At 35.7% G+C, this 7,969-nt stretch overlaps 1 protein-coding gene across 2 annotated transcripts in view; it reads right to left on the bottom strand.

Annotated features, from left to right (window-relative positions):
* Positions 1 to 5,508: 5,508 nt before the first annotated feature.
* The window catches only part of NBN (nibrin), a 50,684-nt gene continuing 48,223 nt past the window's right edge, over positions 5,509 to 7,969 (bottom strand). For both annotated transcript variants that reach the window (XM_011937071.1, XM_011937072.1), the window contains exon 16: positions 5,509 to 7,626. In XM_011937071.1, the coding sequence (XP_011792461.1) occupies positions 7,596 to 7,626 (31 nt within the window). In that variant the 3' untranslated portion in view covers positions 5,509 to 7,595. The remainder of the gene's footprint in view (positions 7,627 to 7,969) is intronic.

Raw genomic sequence — 7,969 nt, 5'->3', positions numbered from 1 at the left:
TCTCAGCATTTGGAACACCGGAGAACCCAGAACGGAACAAAATTAGACTGAATGTAAATGTCATTTAAAAATCTAACCGTGGCTGGGCACGGTGGCTCACGTCTGTAATCCCAAAACTTTGGAAAGCTGAGGCAGGTGGATCACCTGAGGTTAGGAGTTCGAGACCAGCCCTGCCAACATGGTGAAACCTCATCTCTACTAAAAATACAAAAGTTAGCTGGGCGTGATGGTGTGTGCCTGTAGTCCCAGCTACTTGGGAGGTGAGACACAAGAATTGCTTGAATCTGGGAAGCAGAGGTTGCAGTGAGCTGAGACTGCACCACTGCATTCCAGCCTGGGCCTCAGAGTGGAACTATCTGAAAAAAAAAAAATACTAAACATCTAACTCAGTTACAAAGGCTGCTTGTTGCATAGAGCCATTTTGATCTGCTCATACAGTCTTTTAAGTTGTGTACATTCCTTAGTGGGGTAGGATAAAGGGTCTGAGTCCCCTAAGGCTAGTCTGAAGAGTATGTGAAATAAGGATTAAAGAGATACCCTGATTATTTTGAACAACCCCCTCTCCGCCCCCCGCATGCAGGTTATTCAAGAGAAATAAGTGTCTTTGGGGAAGGAATAGGGTAAAAAAGGTAAAGATGATGACTGATAAAGCATAAAAACAATGAAAACCTTCAAATTAAAAGGATGGCATCCTGGTTTTAATCATGATGGAGTAATAATAATGGGGCTTACCCTTTACTGTAATAATCAACTATAAAACTCTTGAAAATACATAAAGCAGTGTTTTCACACAGTTGTAGACAGCAGTCCAGGACTGATTTTTAAGAGAAGAAACAAGCGGTGAGCTCCATAATCACCCTGACTTTCTGCTTGAAGGTACTTTGCAAACTAACATAAAGTGGAGTATGTCTGGTTGGGAGAAAATAACACAGTATAGGGTTCCTGCTAGAATTTGCTGAGCAGAGTACTGGGGAGGAGGAAGCTGCAGAGAAGCAGCTGCAGAAATCTGCATAATTTTCTTACCTCTAGCACAACACTAAACAGTACAGGGAGAAACCATGGGGCGTTAGGGGCCGAGTGGAGACTTTGAAGGTATTCAGTTCTGGAAGACTTTGGAATTCTGGCCAAATAGCAGAGCCACCACCTCAAGCATTCAGCTGAAACCCCAAAAAGGCCATGCCTTGCGAATAGGGGTACCTTAATTTGCCCCAAACTAAGCCGCAACAGGATCAAGCAGGTCTATGAGTAAATGAACTGCCTGCCAGCACAAGACTTGACACTCCTCAAGGAAGACAAAATCCAGACTGTGATAACAGCATCAACAATGTCCAGCACACAGTAAAAGATTACTGGGTGTCCAGACAAGAAAATGTGACACAATCAGAGAAAACAAGCAATCAAAACAGATTTAAGAATTGATACAAATGTTGGAAATCGCAGACAAGTACTTTAAAAGTTAATATGTTCAAAATATTAAAATGACACTGAAGAAGTGGGGAATCTCAGAAGAAATACTAAGAAGTGAACATTGTATAGCTGAAAAGTACATTCTGAAAAGAAAAAATCACTGGATGAGCTTAACATACAGGACACTGGAGAAGAAAAGATCAATAAACTTGAGGACAGGTTAATATAAACTATCCCAACAAAGCATAAAGAAAACTAAAAAAACAATTGCCAGACTTGATGGGATAATATCAAGTGTCTAACATGTATAGTTGGAATTCAAAAGGAGAGGAAGACTGAGCCAGAAAAATACATATTTGGAGAATAAAAAGCAGAAAAATTTCCAAATTTCATTTAAGAAATCTACAACCCATAGATCCAAGAAACTCACACTGCAAACAGGATGAAAAGGAAATCACACCTATGCACCTAACAGATTGCTGAAAAGTAGGAAAGTTTAAAAGCTGTCCGAGAAAAAAGGGAACAATGATGAGAAGAAATACATGACTAGAAAAAATGCAATCAAGAACAGTCTTAAATATCTTTGAATTGCTGAAGTAAAAATACTGCCAAACTAAAATTCTATATCCAGTGAAAATATTCTTCAAAACAAAAGTGAAATAGTTGTTTTTGGATATGTGAAAGTTGAGAAAATATGCTGTCAGAAGACCTGCACTGCAAAAGGTGGAAATTCTTCGCAATAAGGTACATGATACCTGCATGTATCTACATGAAAGAAAGAAAAATGCCAGAAATGGTAAATAAAAATTATCTATTTTTCTCATTTCTTAAATTATTCAAAATCCAGTTGACTGCTGAGAATGTGTTTAAGCATAAACAATTTAAACAAAAAGTAAAAAGTTGTATGATTTAGGACATGTAGAGTAAAATATACAATAATTATAGCACTGTACAGAAAGACAACTAGAAGTATACTTCCCCCCTCCACCCCCGAGAGAGGGTGTCACTCTGTCTCCCAGGCTTGATTGCAGTGGTGTAATCTTGGCTCACTGCAGCCTCAACATCCCAGTCTCAAGCGATCCTCCTGCCTCAGCCTCCCAAGTAGCTGGGACCACAGGCAAGTGCCACCACACACAACTAATTTTTTGTAGCGATGGGGTTTTGCCATATTTGCCCAGGGTGATCTTAAACTGAGCTCAAGCGATCTGCCTGCCTTAGCCTCCCAAAGTGCTGGGATTACAGGCATGAGCCACTGTGTGCGGCAGAAGTATACTTTTATCAGGTGTATACATTATACAATTAGTGGTGTGTTATTTTAGATAAGAATCCATATCCTTATGGTAACTACTAAAAACAAGTAAAAGGTACAACTATAAAGCCAATGGAAGAGATGAAATGGAATACTAAAAAATAAAGAAGGCAGAAAAAGAGAAACAAGGGACAGTGAGAAAATAAGCATGGTCATATACTCCAACTTAACCACAGCAATAATTATATTTACATACAAGTGGCTTAAGCACCACAAACTTAAAAGCAAAGATCATCAGACTGAATAAAAAGCTTCAACAAGGTTTACAATAGCTTTATCCAAATATAAAGATACCAATAGGTTATAAGTAAAACTGGAAAAAGACATACCATGAAAACACTAATAAAAGACTTCAAGACAAGTATTAGACATAGATATTTTATCACAAAGTGTTTAGTTAATGGAGAACATATCAATTCTAAATGTATATGCACCTAATTACTGAGTTTTAAGATACATAAAAGACAATGGAGAACTAAGGTGAGACAAACTCACAATCATAGTTGGAGACTGAGTAGACAAAATCAGAAAGGATGTAAAAGATATTCAATGGCACTACCAACCGCCGATCTGACATTTTATAGAACAACTACACTCCTAAACTGCAGAATACTCATTCTTTTTACATGCAACCAGAATATTCACCAAAACGGGCCAACAATATGCTTGCCCATAAAACAAGTCTCAAAACATTTAAAAAGATTAAAATATTACTGAATATGATCTTTGACCACAGTGGAATTTTAGAAATAGTGACATATAGAAATAAATAACAATTAACTATTATATCTTTTGGTAGATGGAAAAATTTTATTTGGAAATTAGTCCATATGTCAGTGAAAAAAAATCACAGGGAAACTGGGACATTTTTTGAGCCAAAAGATCACACAAGTAACCAAATTTGTCACATGCAGCTAAAGAGGTGTGTTGAGTGCAATTCTAAATACTCAGTTTTGAAGATGGGTTTAAAATCAATGATCTACAATGGACTAGGGAAAAAGAGCAAATTAACCCTAAGTAAGCCGAAGAAAGGAAAGTGAAAATCAATGAAATAGAAAAAGGAGAGGCCGCCGGGCGCAGTGGTTCATGCCTGTAATCCCAGCTACTCAGGAGCCTGAGGCAGGAGAATCGCTTGAACCTGGGAGGTGGAGGTTGCAGTGAGCCAGATCGGGTCATTGCACTCCAGCCTGGGTGACAGCGAGACACAGTCTAAATAAATAAATAAATAATAAATAAATAAAGAAAGAAAGAAAGAAAGAAAAAGGACACACACTAGAGAAAAATTAATGAAATTAAATGTTCTTCAAAAAAATTTAATGTAATTTATAAAGCTCTAGCTAGGTAAGAACTAAAGAACACAAGATTCAGATAACAAGAGACTCTACGACATATTATAGACATTTTAACACGAACACTATAAACTTTTATACCAATACATTTCACAACTTACTGGAAAATATGAAGTCCTTAAAAGACAAACTACTGAAACTACTAGAGGCAGAACATCTATAGCTCCTTGAGATAAAAAATACAGACATTGATAGCCACTGTAATAGGTAAGAAAAAGAAAAGACAACAACAATCGGAAGAAGTAAAACTGCCTGTATTCATCAATGGCATGATTGTGTACTTAAAATCCTAAGGAATCTGCGAAAAAAAAAATACCAGAATAGGTGAGTTTAGCAAGTTCACAGGATCCAAATTCTATACACCAAAAGTAATTGTATTTTCATATAGAATAAATAAATCATTGCAAGATGAACTTTTTGAAAGTATCACAGTACCAAAAAAATGCTTAGGGACAGATTTAAAACAGATGTCCAAGCCTCTACAGTGAAACTACAAAACAATATGGAAAGAGTAGATCGATCGAAGTAAATGAATAGACATATTACATGCATGGAATGGAAGACTGAATATTTTTAAGATGTCAGTTCTTCACAAATTGATTTTTAGATTCAGCACAATAATTCTAGCCAATTGTTGGGATAGAAATTGACATGCTCAGAGGACTGATGTATCAGACTTCTAGACTTCCTACATAGTCCTGACTTACCATTTTTTGACTAGATGGTAGTATAAGAGTGATATACATTCAACAGAAAGCCTACTTTGAATTTTTTTTCTTTTCCCTGGCTAGTAATGTGCCCATACAATACTTAATCTTGCAATGCTGGGCGGCAGCAGCAAGCCACAGCTCCCAGTCAGCCACAGCATCAGGAGGGTAAAAACTGATTCTTGCTCTTTGTGAATAACACTACTCCTGCTAAACCGTCAGTGTCAGTGCCCCTAGTGCCTTCAACCAATGCTTCTACTCAAGCCTAATCAGTAGGGAAATTGATAATCCTGTTGCTGTAGTATTCCCCATCATGCCGCAATTTTAGTGCAATGCTTCAAACATTCTTCAGGCCCAGTGTGCTTTCAGCTGTGTACGTTAATAGTGAGTAGCTATATAATCATTCTGTTTTTTGCTTTCAGTTTAGTATTCAATAAATTAGATGAGCTATTCAGTACTTTACAATAAAACAGTCTTTGTGTTAGATGATTTTGCCCAACTATAGGCTAATGTGTCATGAGTACATTTAAGGTAGGCTAGGTTAAGCTATGATGTAGGTTAAGGTGTATTAAATGCACTTTTGACTTAAAATACAGTATTTTCAACTTACGTTGTGTTTATCCCAACTTAAGGAGCATCTATGCAGCTACCGTAATTCAAGGCAGTGTGGTATGAGTGCAAGGATGGACAAACATTTCAATGTAACAGAACACAAAGTCCAGAAACAGATCCACCATTATAGTTAACTGATTTTTTACTAAATGGCAAGGTAATTTAATGAGGAAGGGATAATTCTTTCAATAAACTGTGTTACAATGACTGGATACTTGTATGGGGGAAAAAAGAACCCTGATCCATAATTCACAACATACATATCAATTCAAGATGGATCACAAATATAAAAATATAAAGTTTATATAATAAAGCAGAATACCTGAAATCTTGGCGTTAAATTGGAGAGAAAAAATATAAAACATCAAAGAAAAAAATAAATTTGACTTTGTCAAAATTTAAAACTTCTATTCATCAAAAGACATCAAGAAAATAGTCAAGCCAGAGACTAGGTATAATATTCTCAATACATATATCTGACAAGAGACTTGCATCTAGAATGTATGAAGAATTTCTATGACCCAATTATAGTTATCAGGGATATACAAATTAAAACCAAAATGAAACATCACTACACACCCATTGGAATGGTTAAAAGGAAAAATACTGACAACACCAATATTTGTAAAGATAGGAGGTACTAGAACTCTCATTCATTATATTCATAAATTGACAAATATAAAAATTTCTATAGGTAGGGCAGTCTTCCTTAGAAAGGGATTGTGGGCATGACAGAGACCAATATTAATCTGTCCATTATATTCCTTAACTGTAAAATGGAGACCGTATGTTCCACCAGCTTCACTCGGTAATTATGATACATGGCTATTAACAGACTCAAATGACTCCATTTCATCAATTAATATGCCCTGTCAATTCTGCTTCTAAGGTATCCCATGTTCTATCCAATGTCATACCACTATCATAATTTAAGTGTTCATAACTCTCTATAATATTTCAATAATCTAACTGATCTCAATGCATACAGTAGAAACTGCAGATTGACTTACCTAATTTCTGCTCCCTAGGAAGGCTGAGAAGCTTTAAAAAAAAACCCTTCATTTCCCTAACTCCCTTGCAGCTGGAGTTCCACCTGCAAGTAGCCAGAACTTGGAAGTAAGTTTAATTTGGTTCTGGCAAGTAGATGCACTTCCACAAGATTTGGAAAGTGAGAGTGATGTAGAGGCCAACCTCTTGTCCCTTTTGTTGCATCTGTTTACAAGGGAAGTCATGGAAATATGGCCTCCATTCCTCACTGTTCCATTTCTCATTCTCCAGACAACTAAGCAGTTGTGGTGATTCTTGATTGGAGCTTCCTTCTTGCTGGACATGAATATATTCTCGAACACAGAGTTGAAAATCACTTGTCAATAAAGTTTGAAAAAAGACATTCGTTGTTTCTTACCATCTCCCTTTAAGGTAGAAAAAGAAAACAATCTCACCATTTCTACTTTGTAAGTAGGAAAACTAGGACTCTAAATAAGCTCAAAACAGACACACACCCAGCTCAGTAAGACCACCAAAAAGGGGTACAGGTCTTTCCGTTCTGGTGAAAACTAAACCCATGTTTGATGAAGTCTCCACATGGTATTGTTTCTAGTACTAGACTAACGTGTAGGTGACATCTGCACCACTGAAGCCATTCTGTTTGGATCACTAGAGTTTAGGTAAGACTACAGCATAATGGAAAAGAAATAGTATTAAAAGAAAAATATATTGATATTCCTATAATTTTTAATCTAAGTAAAAAAGCAAGGTGTAGAACACTGTATATGTTATGCTATCATTTGTGTAGGAAATTATTTAAAAATAGGAATTTGAATAGGACTCAAAAATCCCTGGAAAGATTCATAAAAAATGAGTATCATGAATTTTTTCTGAGGGGAACCAAGTAGCTAGGACAATGGTGGAAGGGTGACTTTAGTCTTTACATACATTTAGAATTTTGAACTGTGAATAAATAACTATTTAATAAACAAAACACATTGAAAAATGAAAAAAAAAAAAAAGATGCAATGACAAAGCCTGAAAACAGAACAACTGTTACACACAAAAGGATCAAAGTTTTGTGCATTTTATTTAATAAATTTAGGCCATAAAATACTGTAACTTAAATATCTTCTATACACTATATATATTAATATAACCTTATTGGCCTGAAGTAGATGCTTACTAGGAAGTTTTTCCATGGCTTCTTTTTAAAATCCTCAGTTATCTTCTCCTTTTTAAATAAGGATTGTATCTGCAAAGAAATTGGGTTAGATGATATTTAGATAAGGGATAGTATTTCTTTTAAAGGTAAAGGACTTTCAAACTGTAGTCACACTTTGGCAAATAGGATAGGAATGACAATTTTGTCCTTAGGATCAGATATTAAGCACAGACATTTTTATTTTCATTTATCCCTTTGATGTTGCTTTGATGAAAATATGGTAAAAACCAAACAAAAAAATCAACAATAACAAAAATCCTGTAAAGCTTTAAAATAATGAAAACAGTTTAAAAATGAAGGTATGTTTACACTTCTTTATGGCTTCAAAGATCCCCATTCCTCCACTTAATAAAAGCATATCATCTGCATAAAA

The sequence above is a fragment of the Colobus angolensis genome, unplaced genomic scaffold (assembly GCF_000951035.1).
Source record: "Colobus angolensis palliatus isolate OR3802 unplaced genomic scaffold, Cang.pa_1.0 Scaffold16, whole genome shotgun sequence".
In the NCBI taxonomy this organism is placed as follows: domain Eukaryota; kingdom Metazoa; phylum Chordata; class Mammalia; order Primates; family Cercopithecidae; genus Colobus; species Colobus angolensis.
Note: the sequence above shows the minus strand (reverse complement) of the source record. Positions and strands in the feature narration are given on the sequence as shown.